The sequence below is a fragment of the Crinia signifera genome, chromosome 9 (assembly GCF_055691185.1).
Source record: "Crinia signifera chromosome 9, ASM5569118v1, whole genome shotgun sequence".
Taxonomy (NCBI): domain Eukaryota; kingdom Metazoa; phylum Chordata; class Amphibia; order Anura; family Myobatrachidae; genus Crinia; species Crinia signifera.
Window position 1 is genome coordinate 135,226,338 of NC_139225.1, and position 16,865 is coordinate 135,243,202.

The 16,865-nt window shown below is 45.5% G+C and overlaps 1 protein-coding gene across 2 annotated transcripts in view; it reads left to right on the forward strand.

Moving 5' to 3' along the window:
* Positions 1-753: 753 nt before the first annotated feature.
* Positions 754-16,865, forward strand: part of PAK4 (p21 (RAC1) activated kinase 4) — a 44,928-nt gene continuing 28,816 nt past the window's right edge. Inside the window, exon 1 of one of the 2 annotated variants that reach the window (XM_083159950.1) lies at positions 754-918. Coding sequence is in view for 1 of the 2 variants with exons in the window: in XM_083159949.1 (XP_083016075.1) it covers positions 9,305-9,335 (31 nt within the window). In the remaining variant the exon portion in view is untranslated. Of the gene's footprint in view, positions 919-9,182; positions 9,336-16,865 lie in introns of those variants that run through there. The other variant, XM_083159949.1, reaches the window with a different exon arrangement.

The following is a 16,865-nucleotide window of genomic DNA, read 5'->3' on the forward strand; positions in this document are numbered from 1 at the left end:
TGATAAGCAGTGATAAGAGTGGAGAAGTGAGCCAGTGGAGCGGTCGCGTAGTTAGGTCACTGCAGCCCAAGCAGTGGCAGGGGAAGTCGGCATTGACTGGGGCAGAGGATCCACTCTCTACAGATTTCATGCGGTCTAGACGTCCGCATGGAAGCTGCTAAAAAGGCCTTGAAAAATGGCTGCTGTCTTGTTGGAGACAAGGCGCATACAGCGCTAACTGGAGCACTGTGAGGATAGAACTCTCTGGCAATGAACATATAGTCCCTGGCAACAAGCAAGAAACCCATGGCAACGGACATATAACCACCGGTAGCGAAACCCCTGGGCAACGAGGATGTAAGAAAAAAAGATTATAATAAATGAATGGGAAGGACGGAACTTTTTTGGGAAGTAGGCGCAAAATTTGTAGCTAGCCACTGCAGTTTAGAGATTGCCCATGATGGCAACCAATGAGCTATTACCTATAATTGTATAGCATGCATTTGATGTTTATTCAAAGTTGCTGGTTGCCATGGGCAAATTCCCCACTCTTTTTACTGCTTCAAACATCTACCCCCTGGTATTAAATAATAGAGTTTATGGTGGGAGCAGTATGGAGACAAATCCAGCGGGTTACAAACGCTCAGCCTCGGCCAATCAGGTAGCAGGATCCCTATGACTGACAGCTTCCTCTTTATACCCATTGGCTGCTCTGCGCTCTCCCCGTGACAGCGACCCTGACCAATGATCGCGCTCTATCCATCGCAGGGGGCGGGGCTGTATTCGGCGTACGGTGTTGCCGGGCAGCAGCAGGCGCTGTGGGAGTCCGGACAGTCCCCGGATGTTGGAACTCATCATAGGACAACATGGCGACCGGGGCCACAGGACGGTGAGGTGAAAGAAACGGAGCCCGGAGCTCAGACATCCGAGAGGGGGCAGGTGAGTTATCCGGGAGGGTTCTGTTAGAGTCCACTGTGGTTCCGGCTGACCTGTGCTGCGTTCCTGCATGTAGTGTCCTGCGGCGCTGCCGGGCTGTGAGTGCTGGGACGGGCGCCCCAAGCTGGTAAAGTGTAAGAGCATGTCCATAGTCCCGTCACAGCACCCACAGCGGGGTCTTCAGTGACCTTGGGGAGCAGTGATCCCTATCCTAGCATGTGCACTGCTTGTCCTGCAGGGGGCTAAGACCCTGTCAGTGAGGAAGCATCATTGTGCCTATCCCATAGAGTCCCTGCTTTTGTATGTTGTTGCACTTTTTGTGTGTGTGTGTGTGTGTGTGTGTTTTTAAAATATATATACCCCCCTCATAAAATGATGCAAAAACTGCACTTTCTGAATGACGTGTCCCGGCTGTGTAACAATAGCCTAATTAATGCAGGAATCTCCACTAAAATGCTAATTATTGCTGCAAACCACAGACCCCATTTCTCCCCACCCCCACACATAGTGGCGGATCTAAGAGGGTGGGGGATTTGGGCGATTTCCCCATGCACAGTCCATTCTTAATTCTCTCTGCATAGCTGCATTACGCACCGTGTATGTACAGCGAGTGAGCCCATAAACATAGATTTTGCCCTTGTTGGGTTTTGTCACCCTCAAATTTGCTTTATGCCTATGGGGGTGTTTTCAGAGGGGAGGAATCATATGACTCTTCCCCCCCCCCCCCCCCCCTCTCCTGTACTTTCTGACCTGCTCAGGTAACTGGTATTGCGCTCATGCGCATCACAGTGTCTTAAGAGAAGGCTTTCCATGTGCCTGGGATATAACACGCAGGGACAGCTTTTTTCACTGTTGCTCTCCCAGTTTGAATACAATAGTTTATAAGTAAAAGAAATTCTGTGAGGACATGGACTGAAATTAATTTGTGACACACAATTTTTAATACATGGGCCCTTTAATCTGTATGTAGGATATAATTATAATGTCCAAGTCTGGATCTGCTCAACATCTAGACCCGTTATGGCAGGGCTGGGCAACACCGGCCCTCTAGATGTTAGTGAACTACACATCCCAGGATGCTTTGCATTAGTTTTGCTATGTGGCCATGCTGAAACTGATGTAAGGCATGCTGGGATGTGTAGTTCACTAACATCTGGAGGGCCGGTGTTGCCCAGCCCTGCGTTATGGGCAAAAAGCATCCCTCCTCCCCCAGCACCCTACTCATGTCTGTCTTATTGTTGTAGGTGTGATGCTGATCTGTCATTACAGATTGGGGCCCCTGGCTTTGATTTCAGTTACTACCAAGATTAGTTAATGTGCGGCCCTTTGGAAGGTTAGAGGGCAGCCCATGTGACCCCTAAAGTGGATACAGTTGCATAGTAGTGTCGAAACACTTGTGTTAGATTAGATACTAAACCTTTATTAAGTGATTTATATAGCGCCCACATTCTGCAGAGCATTACAGAATATATTTTAGTCGATGTACCTGTTGGAGGGTGTGATACATCGGACCTGAGTTAATAGGGGACATTAATGATCTCTGGGCAAACAAACAAATGATCCTCTCCTTATCTGAGGGTTATCACTGTAGTGTTTACATGTTAATAGAGGTCTATGAAGGTTTTCTTCTGTTTGCGAGCAGGGAAATATGTATTATGGTGTCCTATGTGAGTGACTGTAGAAAGTTGTGGTATTTCTCTGTTACAGCATACACAGTATTTATACGGTACAGAAATTGATGCAAATCCTTTGAGCCAAATAGTTTTGCATAGATGGGGTAGACATAGTTTATATGTCTACCCCATCTATGTGTCCCCTGTGTGTCTGGCTCTTCCCTTTATAATGTAAGTTTTCACGAGCAGGGCCCTTTTCCCTCATGTGCTTCTCTCACTTAGGGCCAGATGTATCCAGCTCCAAAACGTGATAAAATAGAGCAGGGCTGGGCAACACCGGCCCGCCAGATGTTAATGAACTACACATCCCAGGATGCTTTGCATTAGTTTTGCTATGTGGCCATGCTGAAACTGATGCAAGGCATGCTGGGATGTGTAGTTCATCAACATCTGGAGGGCTGGTGTTGCCCAGCCCTGAAATAGAGTGATAAACAGCCAGCCAATCAGCTCCTACTTGTCATTTTTTTTAAAACCCAGCCTGTAACATGACAGTTAAGATGATTGGTTGGCTGTTTATCACTCTCAATTTTTTCACTTTTTCAAGCTTAATACATCTGGCTCTTTTAAACCATCTTCGATGGCACTAAATCCTGCGCTTTTCTGCCACCCTGATACTTATTTCAGTGTCGTCGCTATGCATATGTACTTGGCCTTTATTGTGTTCAACTGTTTACTGTTTTGCTTATTTGTGTATGTACTCTATAATTAGGCACCATAAAAATAAAGGATGATGATAATAAGAGATGAGACTGGTCACCCAGATTTGATTATGTTGGAGACTGTAGTTAGCGGACCATACTAATACTACCACAGCAGCGGAAGACACTGTGTTCTATGATCACATTGTGGCATGTGTGGCTGGCTCTAGGTGCTGATAAATCTCTGCCATTATGTAGGAAACAATCTCTGCTCTCAAGTGCTGATAAACTTGTCTCCGCACCCCACCCACATTGCTCTATGTTCTGTTGCACTACTTGCTGGGTGGGTCTGGCGACTTCTCTGTCCTCTTATTCCTGGTGCAGTGAACTGTCTGCACAGTCTGCTTATGATCATAATTCCTATCCTGCCAACAAGACAGTGGTCTCAGGATATGAAGGGTTAAAGTGACATTTGTACGTGGGATTAAGGTGTGCCTGAGTCTTGAAATGGCCACAGGGCGTGGTGCCTGGGTTAGGGCACGGAATAAAATCACTTCACTGTTGAACTCCAGCTTGCACACTGATCAGCTGCTATGCGGTGTTGGCTGCCAACATTTTTTTGTGTGATCCCTCTGTTTTCTATGTATCTCTGAAATTCTCATTTCTTGCATTTTTACGACATTACAGTACTTAAATTACTATGAGAATTCACTTGTTGGGGTCGAGCCTCTCCTCCCCCTTCCAGCACACCTGTAATAAGAGGTCCCAAACTCCATTGAGGAGGTATGGCTTGAGATGGATGTGTGACGATGAGGGAGAGACATTGCAGCGGAGCTATTCCGAGTGACAGGATGAGACAGGTGTACTTAGACACCCTGCCTGCCACTTTCCCTAGTCTGTTCAGTGCACCGGGCGAGCTGTGACTTGCTGCGAGAACAAGTGTATCCTCATCCACACCTGTCATTACCTGGGCCATCCAAATCATTGCTTCAGCTCCATGAGGGAGGGATGAGAAATTCTAGTGAGTGCTTAAAGTAATCTTAGGCAACCTGTGGCTGTTAGTCGCTGTGGAACTACAAGTCTCATCATGCATTGTTGGCCCCTGCTTGTTGCAGGTTGTCTAGAAAGCAAGGATGCATTGCGCACCAGCACACAAGTGCAATGCAATCTTGAGACCGGGGATGCCGCTGCAGAAGAATCTGATGGTCGACAGGGGACACCATTGATGTGGGGGGGGGGGCTGCTAGGGGACAAGGTGAGTATGTAAAAATGCTTGTGGTTCCGAGTATTTCAGAATAAGGGAAACTCATATTATATAAATCATATTCATGTATACAGGGCACGGGACTGACTAAATAGGCAGGGCCCCTCTCCCTCTTGTCGAACCACAGCACTAAGCTGCCTCTACATTGCTTCAAGGGAAATGTAAACTTTGTTTATAACAATTTATACTTTACAGTCTCCTGTGCTAGCCCCCCTTTCTGCCTGGGCCTGGCACTGCAGTCCCCCCTGCATGTATAGGCACAGCACAGAGCTGACCATACATGTTAAGTAGCCCCAAAGAATAAAAGCAGATGTTTGTATATACCCCATTATCTATACGCCTGCCAATTCCAATGCACATACCCCTCTGTATATTCATAGGTCAAGTGTGTTCCGTGGGGGATTAGAACATGTAACTGGAACTGATTTAATTATTCAGATGCTAGAGGGTTTTCAGTGTAAGGTCAAAAGTATCACAGTGTGTTAGTAAGAATTGATTAGGTGTCATTCATTTATCTGTATCCTATTAGAAGATAATCTAGCTGCCAATAGATAAGTTAAACATGTTCTAGACCTGCTTTCTCAGTCCTCATCCCCCAGCGGGATGTAACAGGCAGAGGACACTGCATGTGTGGGGGTGGCTGGTATATTGGAAGCTCTCCAGGTTCCAGAGGCGATAATTCACACCAGTCTATCCTATGCCTCCTGTTGTAACCCTGTGTATCGCGTTCATGGCATAACTTACTGTTGCAAAATAATCAAGCAGCCCCCTTCCCAAGCCTAAGGTCGCTGAGCTGCTGCCCGTCAACACTGGATGTATCAGCTGCCTTGGGTGACAAGTGGAAGCGACTTCTTGGAAAGGGCAGTGCCACGTGCAAGGCTGGCACACACCAACTGTGTCATTGTGTGCGTATTGTGTTGCAGACAGAACGTGAATGGTACAGTGTAACGCTTTGTGGCAGTATGTCACAAAGGAGCTTTCCAGGAAGGACATTACCCTTTCATGTCACACATGGTAATTGTTAGATGGAAGACAAGAGACCTTGCAAGGAACAGAGGCATACTTTGGCATCACTGGGGCTATATAACCTGAATAGTCATTTGTAAGGGTCATGTTGCTTTAATAATGCTGTTAACCACTAGACCTTAGGCATGTGTCTGCTTAATCAGAGGGGGCTGCTGCCCAGAGATGGTCTATGTGTCTCCACTTACATTCCATACATAACTGCCCCATCCCCCTTGTCAGTAACCCCTTCACCCTATGCGTGGATTGAGTCAGTGCATTGACACACGCCTTGTGTCTAACCTAGTGCACAGGGTAAGTTCTGTTCTTGTAGCCTATTCCTATCCATGAACAAATGTTGGCAGCTGCCTGAATTCAAGACTTTCTCCCTGTCTTCTTAATTCCCCGTGGCATTCTGCATGGTTAATGGTAATGTATCTGGAGAGGATAATTAGAGGATGATACCGTACCTCTTGGCTGTAGTCTTCATGGTCATGAGTCTGAGTGTCCGGCCAGTCATATTACAGGAAGAGGTCAGGACTTCTGACCTCTTGGTCACACAAATATCTCTTGCTTCTCATCTCCAGGTCTCCAGACTCCTTTTGCTGCTCTAAACAGTCCTTTGTTAGATCTTGCGCCCATCTGTGACATGACTCCAATGTATGTCTTATCCATTGTTCAGTAACAGGGAGCTACCACAGAGCATAGTTGTCCTGATTGTACCTCCTAAACCTATTTCAAAATGAACATCAAGTTATACAAAGGTACTTTGTCTGTGAAACATTACTGCTTGGTAGAGACAAGCAAACAATGAGATTTTATATGAAGCCTCCGTTCAATTAAAATCTTTAACCTCTACCGCTGCAAAATGTTAGAAGAGGAACTTTGGTATTTTGGTTTGTTTCTGGCTTTTAGTATAATTTTAGTATAATTCTGAGCGTTGTCTTGGATCACCATGGCAACCACAGTCACGTGATGGAATTCTGCTCTAAGCTCTGTGTTGGTACACTAAGCCGATCGCTCAGATGGTCGTTCCAAAGTTGTAATATTATAATTTTTCTTGCCCCACAATTTAACATGATATGCTGAGAGCTTTGTTCCTGTATGTGGATTGCAGCCATATTTAGCAACCTCCAGGGAGGCATTTGAACAGGAGATAATGATTTGGAGAACAGCTATGAAAAACTATGCATGCTTAAACTGTACTTAACTTGCTGTTTACAATAATCATCTATGTGGGATTGCTGATTTAAGAGCCATATTCATGCAGATTAGCAAGAATCTCCAGACAGTATAGCATTTAGTAACCACCTGAAACCATAGTTGATGATTCTGCATATTAATATCCTAACCACAATCAAAAATGCACTTTAATTTTTTGGGGGCTACCTATTAACCCCAAAGCCTAGTAAATACAATATACATGGTAAGAATTGCATTATGAAGGAAACTTTTTTTATGAGGTTAGTAAATCCTAACAGAAATGGGGATATTTCCAGGAACATATATTAAAAACCTTGGATGCCGGTCATGCTGACAGCTATGCGGTATGATTTGCTGAGCGCTGGCTGTGCGTTGTATATTTACAAGACAAGACAGATGAGTTGGGTCACAGTGCTGTATATCCTGCTGTTTGTAATTCTCTTTAATCCTGTATGCGAGCAGGCAATGAAAGCAGATATACATTGACATGTGTGCAACACGACTCTTGCACCCCTACCCCCCCTCCCCTCCACTACTACAGTTTCTCTCTTGTGCCATCCAAAACTCACCCCGCCTGTATTTCTGGAAGGCAGTGGCGGAATCATGTTTTGTCACTGTATACAGTGTACAGAATTCGTAGCAGGTACTTTTTAGTTTAACACAGTTTGTCACCCGAGGCTATTCAATTAGTACTGATAAGTGGGCATGAGACAGGAGTCTGCAATTGGTTAAAATAAGCCAAAATAAAATCTGAGAAAAAATGCCCATTTTTCATACCAAATATTTCTTCAAGGCTTATTGAATATCGGCCATAAGGCCTGATTCAGGTGTGATCACTCATCTACAAAGTCGCAGATTACTGCAGGTAGATAGCCGCGGACTAGACAGAAAGGAACCCCAACCTGTTTGTATATATCTATTCGCTATCCTGTCACACGTCTTACAAGCATTGAAGGATTTTTCCAGTTGGTGCAAATGTGAGTAAGCCTGACCCTACCGGTCAACTGCGACAGGCTAATCGAGGCCGGCACTGAGGTCACAGACCCTCCCTTACAACGCCCCTCTTTATTTTTCGGACACTCCCAGATATTGTCCGATTATCACCTCCAAACGCCGGCTTCCTGTCAGTCAAATTGCTGTTGGTTTGAGATGATCCATATGCTGTTTCTGTCTGTTTGGGCTCGCGGGCGTGTGCTGCGATCTGTACAAATACGCAATCAATAAACGCTTGATCTGCCCATAGAACAGTAGTTCCCAAACTGTGCCGTGGCACCCTGGGGTGCCGCGGAGCACTTGCAGGGGTGCCCTAGGGTGGTGGTTCAGGAGCAATTCAAATAATTTCTGGTCAATGTAATTGGAAGCCACTGGTTTGGCCTCTCATAAAATATGTGGACAAACAGAAGCTAATCCTGTCCCTCGTCACATAACGGAACCTAAGGATGACAAACACAATTTATTTAATTTAATATTTTTTACTCCATAATAAATGTTTGGCCTAGGGGTGCGACGAAAAAATTTAAAATACTCTAGGGCGCCGCGATTCGATATAATTTGGGAACCACTGCCATAGACTTTTTCTGGTACTTATGTAATATCTGGGCTCCCGTTTTTCTTATGAGACCGTGTCCCCTTGCGGGGCTCGCTGCGCTCGCCACGCTTCGGGCACGGTGGCTCGCTGCGCTCGCCACACTATATAAAATCAACTCCATGCGTAGTTGGATAGTAGGGGTATGACAAAATGGGGTGCATTTAACATGGGAGCCCAGATAATACATAAGTACCCTTTTTCTTTTTATAATGGACTACACTTAAATAAATGTTAAAAAAAAAAACACAGCCAAGGGTATTGCGAGATACCTAACAGCTCTTGTCAATTAGTAAAGTAGTCATCTAATTACTGGGCAGGAATGTAATGCCCCATCAGACTCCACAAGCTGGCAGGGAAAATAAGAAATGTGTAATTTATAAAGCATGGAGCTCTGCTGAGACTGCCTGGGCTCTGCCTGTGCCTGTGCGGCTGATTGTAGGATGGAGATATTAGGAAAGTTAAAGGGCCTGCACCTGGGGAGATTTTCTGAGCGATACTAGAACGCTCATCAAGAGCAATGTGTCAGCGCTGTGTGCTGAGCGATCTGTCAGGGCCAGTGTTCTTCTGTAAGAACACTGACCCTGACCGATGATGACCTAGCTTTATCCAGCATGCTGGATATTAATCACCGGGCGATAGGGACATGCGGAGCCGCGCGTCGCTATGGCCCGTACACACTGAGCGATGTAGGAGCATTTTCGAAGCAATCTAGTGAGTTAATGTCTCCATATGTATTTTTTATTGCTGATTGTCTGACCTTATGTTCTCAGCGGTATTGAGCCCAATACATTTACACATGTGGTTCACTGCCGCTGTCTTGTGAGTGCATTGTAATTCAGCTCTGTGCTAGTATCCCTCTGCCTTCTCCACCCCTCCTCCACCTCCCTCCTATGGGCTGGGGAGGAGCAGATCTCTCACGTCATGAAACTGGCTGGGACAGTGAGAGCGGGCCTGAAACTTTCCATTTATCAGCCTCGGAATTTCTCTTCCTGAAGCCGGTGCTTTCTCCTCTTGGGTCTCTATGGTGTCTGGAGCTCAGAGCGATGCCAAGGGTGAGTGTCCTACTGGTGGGGTGTGTGTGTGTGTGGCTCAGGCCATAGGATGGAGGCTTCCTGCTTTGGGTGACTGTGCCTCACCCACTGTTAGAGCCACCTGCGCAGGAGAGCATTATACTGGTGAGACTGCTCTGTGCTCTATCCTAACTTGTCATCCCTGTCTCCTCTGTGTGATTCTTAGTGATGGCTTCAGCATTAGATACAGGCACTGTGTTCATGTTCTGCTGTGTTATAGACAGAACCAGTCCAATGGATCCCCAAACAGCACTGATGGTTCCTGTAAGGAGGGATGCGCAGTTCTTCATTTTAATGCTACTAATAATTTTCCAGATGTTGAAATGGTTTCTGCACTCTTATTTAACCCAATAATGCCCTCCTACATTATCTGTCAGCCACACTAGCACTACTGCGGGGCTGTATTAGCGGTGTAGCGCAGTGCTAGCTCTCCTGTAGTACTCTGCAGTGCTTGTGGTGTACTAATGAGGATGAACTGGGCTTCTCTCCCTCTGCAGTGCTAGAGTGTAATACAGAGGATGGGAACACAGAAGCTGCATGCAGAATGCCACAATATCAGTGATGTACATAGAATGATATACACTATAGAGGCACAGAACAGTGTTCCGGTACTCCCGTTTTGCAGAGGACGGCATACTGGAATTTAGTGCTGCCTCTGCTGTGGTTCCCTGCAGCATTACTAATGACACGGGGCAATAGATAATAAAATCTAGCATGACCTCGCTAGTAGTATTGTGCAGTACTAATGATGGATTTTACTGACAGCTTCTGGAAATCTCTCCTTGGTACTCTGCAATGAGCTCGACAGACAGGGTGGTAGATATTTCAGTACTGCGTTACCAGTTCTGTAGTACTTTGGAGCATCGGTATTTGGCATGGGAGGATGGATAATAGATAAGATTTTCTCCTCTCCTGTTGAATGCTGCAGCATTAATAATAGATACCAGGTAATAGCTGTGAGTGAGTACTGCATAACCTTTCTGGTAGTATTTGTAGCGATGGATACTGGAGTACTGCGTTACCTTTTCTGTAGTGTTTTTCAGTGTAAAGGTGCCCATACACTAGTAAGATTTATCTTCAGATCTGGCTGGTTGGAACAAAAACATGATTATGGATGAGTGACAGTTTGTCAGTTTTCCAGCATTTCCAAGCAAATGGTCAACTGTCATTTGCTCTGATCCATAACCATGTTTTTGTTCCAACCAGACAGATCTGCAGATAAATCTGCGTGTGTATGGCCACCTTTACTTATTGACATTGGATGACCGATACTGGATACGGCTTCATGTCTCCCATTGGGCTGTGTAGTGTTAATAATGGATGCAGGGTGATAGGTACTGGAGTACTGCATTACCTTTCCTGTAGTACTTTACATTGTTAGTAGTGATTTACTCCGGGATATAGATACTTCTTTTGTAGTTCCTCACAGTATTTAATGGCTGACATTAGATGAGTTGCTGAAGTGTAGCTTTACTTCTCCTGTGGTATTTTGCAGTATTAATTCTGATGGGGACAGGCTGATAGATATAGATGATGGAGGAGAGCAATGGTTCCCAAGCGCCCCCAACAGTTCACATTTTCCAGGTCACCTGTGGATTTTTTAAATGTGAAAGTTGGTGATGCACAGTGAAGGGCTGGGTGAGTGGGAAAACCTGGACCTTTGGGGGTACTTGAGGACCAAGGTTGGGAACCACTGGAGGACCAAGGATGGGAACCACTGGAGTAGCGCATTAACTGTACTGAGACACTGCAGTATTAGTTATGATGAACACAGGCTTAAGGTGCCCACACACCAGGCAAGTCCAAACTATGGCCCTCCAGCTGTTGTGAAACTACAAGTCCCATCATGCCTTACCCCAGTTTTGCTATACGGGAATGCTAAAACTATGGTAAGGCATGCTGGGATGTGTAGTCTCACAACAGCTGGAGGGCCACCGTTTGGACATGCCTGCCATACACAATGCGTTTTCACCGTGCAATGCGCGCTCCGGCAGGCATCGCATCGGACAGTACAAAAAGTATGCGCTGTACATACTTTTTGTACTGCCCTCGCATCGCCTGAAAAACGCATGCGTTGCGATGCGATCCAGACCATAACGGGTGAGGTCATCACATTGTGTATGGGCACCTTTAGATACTGTAATGCAGCTTTTCCTCTCCTGTAGTAATCTGCAGTATAATGATGTACCTAATAGTGATCTATATCTGAATACTAAATTACCTTCTGTGTTACTCTGCAGCATTAGTAATGATGGTCACATCAGTACAGTGTTACCTCTCCTGTGTTACTTTGCAGCATTAGTAATGGTGGTCACAGCAGTGTGATGGATACCAGAGTACAGTGTTACCTCTCCTGTGTTACTCTGCAGCATTAGTAATGGAGGTCACATCAGTACAGTGTTACCTCTCCTGTGTTACTCTGCAGTATTAGTAATGATGGTCACATCAGTGTGATGGATACAAGAGCATGGTGTTACCTCTCCTGTGTTACTCTGCAGCATTAGTAATGATGGTCACATCAGTGTGCTGGATACAAGAGCATGGTGTTACCTCTCCTGTGTTACTCTTCAGCATTAGTAATGGTGGTCACATCAGTGTGATGGATACCAGAGTACAGTGTTACCTCTCCTGTGTTACTCTGCAGCATTAGTAATGGTGGTCACATCAGTGTGATGGATACCAGAGTACGGTGTTACCTCTCCTGTGTTACTCTGCAGCATTAGTAATGGTGGTCACATCAGTGTGATGGATACAAGAGTACGGTGTTACCTCTCCTGTGTTACTCTGCAGTATTAGTAATGATGGTCACATCAGTGTGATGGATACCAGAGTACGGTGTTACCTCTCCTGTGTTACTCTGCAGCATTAGTAATGGTGGTCACATCAGTGTGATGGATACCAGAGTATGGTGTTACCTCTCCTGTGTTACTCTGCAGCATTAGTAATGGTGGTCACATCAGTGTGATGGATACAAGAGTACAGTGTTACCTCTCCTGTGTTACTCTGCAGCATTAGTAATGGTGGTCACATCAGTGTGATGGATACCAGAGTACAGTGTTACCTCTCCTGTGTTACTCTGCAGCATTAGTAATGGTGGTCACATCAGTGTGATGGATACAAGAGTACAGTGTTACCTCTCCTGTGTTACTCTTCAATATTAGTAATGATGGTCACATCAATGTGAGGGATACCAGAGTACGGTGTTACCTCTCCTGTGTTACTCTGCAGCATTAGTAATGATGGTCACATCAGTACAGTGTTACCTCTCCTGTGTTACTCTGCAGTATTAGTAATGATGGTCACATCAGTGTGATGGATACAAGAGCATGGTGTTACCTCTCCTGTGTTACTCTGCAGCATTAGTAATGGTGGTCACATCAGTGTGATGGATACCAGAGTACAGTGTTACCTCTCCTGTGTTACTCTGCAGCATTAGTAATGGTGGTCACATCAGTGTGATGGATACCAGAGTACGGTGTTACCTCTCCTGTGTTACTCTGCAGCATTAGTAATGGTGGTCACATCAGTGTGATGGATACCAGAGTACGGTGTTACCTCTCCTGTGTTACTCTGCAGCATTAGTAATGATGGTCACATCAGTGTGATGGATACCAGAGTACGGTGTTACCTCTGCTGTGTTACTCTGCAGTATTAGTAATGGTGGTCACATCCGTGTGATGGATACCAGAGTACGGTGTTACCTCTCCTGTGTTACTCTGCAGCATTAGTAATGGTGGTCACATCTGTGTGATGGATACCAGAGTATGGTGTTACCTCTCCTGTGTTACTCTGCAGCATTAGTAATGATGGTCACATCAGTGTGATGGATACCAGAGTACAGTGTTACCTCTCCTGTGTTACTCTGCAGCATTAGTCATGGTGGTCACATCAGTGTGATGGATACCAGAGTACGGTGTTACCTCTCCTGTGTTACTCTGCAGCATTAGTAATGATGGTCACATCAGTGTGATGGATACCAGAGTACGCTGTTACCTCTCCTGTGTTACTCTGCAGCATTAGTAATGATGGTCACAGGGTGTTGGATGCTGTGTTTCAGGATTAATTGCCCTATGGCACTCTGCGTTAATAATGATGAATGTAGGGTGATTGCATTACATCTCCTGTCGTACTTCGTAGGGTTAATAGTGATGATCACAGGATGAAACATAATGGAATTCTGCCTCTCCCATATTTTTCCTCACTATGGGTGTCAGACCCTGGAGTACTGTGGTGGATACTGGAACACAGTGTCACATCTCCTGTGGCACACCTCAGCATTGGTAATGATGGACCTGGGGTGATGCATCCTGCAGTATTGGCACACGAGGGCAGATCCTGTAGTATAGCGTTGGCTCTCGTGCACATTTGATATGATAGATTCCTGAATACAGAGCTACCACTGAGGGCTCTGCAGCACTTGAATTCCTGCACTCTGTATCCTGCTGAGTCCTCTGGCTCAGAGAAGGAAGGAAGCGAGCAGCGGTTACTGCATCTTACGATCAGACCATTGTTTTAGAACACTTTCAATTTTCTTGGCTGCGTGATTATTTATTTTCTCTGCTTTTATTTTGTTACTGAAGTAACGCGATCTTTACATCTGTTTTTCCTTCCTTTGTGGCGGGGAAGGGTAACGTCCATGTGCATAGTTCTTAGCAGCATTCCCCTTTTCCCCTCTGGACTATAACTTTTCAGACAGGCTGTCCCGTTAAATAACCAGATTGCAAGCTCCTTCTAACAAACTTATCATTGACAACGGTGCTTATTATTTCACCATGGGGGTAATTCAGACCTGCTGATATGCTTGCCATGGTTTGGACGTGCCTGGCCATAAGAGTGCCAGCTCCTTGGTACAGCATAAATTGCAAGCTGCCATGAGATTTCCCATAATATTGTTAGGCTGTAAAGACCGATACAGAGTAAGTTGTAGAAATTCAAGAGAGAATATATAGGCAACCCCTGTGTCTGCAGGTGACCGTATGTGTAATGTATACTGTTCCAGCGGGTGTGGTATAGGGTACCGACAGTCGGGATCCCGAAAGTCATTAGCCTGACGTCGGGATCCCGACTGCCCGCACTCAGACAGCGGGGGGAGCCCAACGAAGCCCCTTGTGGACACATTGGCTCGCCACCTATTCTATTCTCCCTCTATAGGGGTCGTAGACCCCCACAAGGGAGAATAGCCGGTTGCCGTCGGGATCTCGAGTGTTGCGATTCAGACGTCAGAGTAATGACTGGCGGAATCTAGACTGTCAGCCATCCGGCACCCGTTCCAGGTGGGTGTAAGGTGTGCAAATGGTCACCTGTAGGTATCCGCCATTATTGCTCAGACACTTCTGCTGCAGGTTTCTCCGACTGCACACAGTCTATGTGCTTGTGATCGCCACAATGCGATTGGATGCCTGTGGATGTGCACTTGAATCCTATTCTATTTAGTTTGGTATTGTCTGCGAGAAGTTTCCCATCATCCTTCTTGGAGCGGAAAGCCTGTATTTGTTTTCTTTTAGGATCAATGAATCTTATTCTGCAGGACATCCAAACTGTTTACATTGAGTTACATTTCACCCCCATGTAACGAGACCATGGGAGCTTGAACCCCTATTCATGAGGACACACCATGTGCATTGCTGGGTTCTGCATGACTGCTCACACTTCCAGTTAATTAGTTACTAATTAGGAGAGACCAGTTAAGGCTGCTGGGCCCTGCTAAGGGGAACGTGGGCGTTCCATCACTGCTGACCGATTAACCCTACATAAATGAGTACTAGGCTCCTATTCACTCACAATCTAGAAACGGATTGCTCAATACTTACAGAAAGTAGGATCTGTCTCCAAAGAGCATTTTGTTTCATATGGGCCGGTAACAAGCCACAGTTTTGGGGAGAGCGTTGTTACGTTCTGGTAGATTATGTTGTGCCAATAACTGGAGTTTATTTTATTTTTATTTGTTACCAGTTATTTATATAGCGCACACATATTCCACAGCGCTTTACAGAGAATATTTGAACACTCACATCAGTCCCTGCCCCAGTGGAGCTTACAGTCTATGTTACCTACCACATGTACACGCGCACACAGACAGAGGAGTGTGCAGTTAAACATTGTCTGGTGGACAATGTTTGGTGCTCCATCTGCTGTTGGAACTACACATCCCAGCATTCCACACTGTTAACGTACTGTAACTGCGCAGTACTGTGCCAGGGCATGCTGGGATGTGTGATCCCATACAAACTGAAGTGCAGCATGTTGCCTTCCCTATAGAGTCAAACTCTCTACTCATTGAGCTATTTGCTCCGGCACCAGAACTGTGTGACCGAATAACAAAGAGCTTGCTATTTATTTTATTTATTTACAGTTTCTTATATAGCGCAGCAGATTCTGTTGTAGACTTTACAATTGTAGACAGTGATAATACAAACTGGGTAACAACAGACAGACATGGAGGTAGGAGGGCCCTGCTGCAAGCTTACAATCTATAGGGACATAGGAGGGAAACACCAGTAATAGCAGAGCAGTCCCACCAAGTTGCAAGTCCAGAAGAAAAGCCACTAGCCTCCAAACTTTGAAGTGTTCCCTGAAAACTCACCTCTTCAGGCAAGCCTATCATATTTAAGTGCCACACGCATAACCCTCTGAGGCACTTATGTATTATATAGCTTCCCTTCTGGACTTGTAACTTGGTGGGACTGCTATGGTATTACTGGTGCCTGTCCTTGTGTTTCCCTCCTATGTCCCTATAGATTGTAAGCTTGCAGCAGGGCCCTCTAACCCGTCTGTTCGTTTTATCAGTGTCTGCAATTGTAAAGAGCAATGGAATCTGCTGCGCTATATAAGAAACTGAAAAAAAAAATTAATTCCTCAGAGCGTTATGCTTGTGGAACTTGTATATGATAGGCTTGCTTGAAGAGGTGAGTTTTCAGGGAACGCTTGAAAGTTGAGTGGCTAGTGGAGAGTCTTGTTGGGCGTGGAAGGGCATTCCATAGGATGGGAGCAGCCCGATGAAAGTCCTGTAATAGTGAATGGGAGCTAGTGATCCGTGCAAAAGAGAGACACAGAGCGGAGTGGTCGAGATGGGAGATATTTTGTCATAAGTAAAGAGATATATGCTGGTGCAGTATGGTTAATAGCTTTGTATGAGAGTAGAAGTATTTTATATTGAATACGGAATGATATGGGCAACCAATGGAGGGACTGGCAGAGCGGATCAGCAGACGATGAGCGTCTTGCAAGGAAGATCAGCCTAGCAGCAGCATTAAGAATGAACTGCAGTGGTGAGAGTCTGTTTTTGGGAAGACCAGTTAGGAGACTATTGCAATAATCAATGCGGGATATAATGAGTGCATGGATAAGAGATTTAGTAGCGTCTTGTGTTAAGATACGGTCGTATTTTGGATATGTTTTTTAGATGCATGTAACATGACTTGGAGACCAATTGAATGTGAGTAACAAAGGACAGTTCAGAGTCGAGGATGACCCCTAGGCAACGAGCTTGTGGGGTAGGGTAGATTGACTGGT